General features: G+C 67.7%; 1 protein-coding gene across 1 annotated transcript in view; it reads right to left on the reverse strand.

Moving 5' to 3' along the window:
- Positions 1-266, reverse strand: part of RUVBL1 (RuvB-like AAA ATPase 1) — a 31,777-nt gene that overhangs the window by 4,669 nt on the left and 26,842 nt on the right. Inside the window, exon 12 of the mRNA XM_010832830.1 lies at positions 221-266. This exon is cut by the window's right edge and continues 18 nt beyond it. Within this exon, the coding sequence (XP_010831132.1) occupies positions 221-266 (46 nt within the window). The remainder of the gene's footprint in view (positions 1-220) is intronic.

Consider the following 266-nt stretch of genomic DNA (forward strand, 5'->3'; position numbering starts at 1 on the left):
GGACTCCCGGCAGCTGAGCCTCTGGGACACTAGAGGCAACGCCCCGTTGGCTCACGCGTCATTCAGGTGGGCCAAGGCTTGGGAGCACGGAGACACGCCCGCGGCAGGCAGCTCCGCAGGGGGCAGTGGGAGGCCAGGGCCACTCACGGGCACCGTCCTGCTCAGTGTCAGGGACCTGGAGGGAGAGCGAGGGCAGGGAGAAGGGGGTGGGGCTGCCCACCTGTTTCATCTCCTGCGGGGTGTACAGCATGGTCCGGATGATCATC

Source organism: Bison bison, unplaced genomic scaffold (genome assembly GCF_000754665.1).
Source record: "Bison bison bison isolate TAMUID 2011002044 unplaced genomic scaffold, Bison_UMD1.0 scf7180017862279, whole genome shotgun sequence".
Taxonomy (NCBI): domain Eukaryota; kingdom Metazoa; phylum Chordata; class Mammalia; order Artiodactyla; family Bovidae; genus Bison; species Bison bison.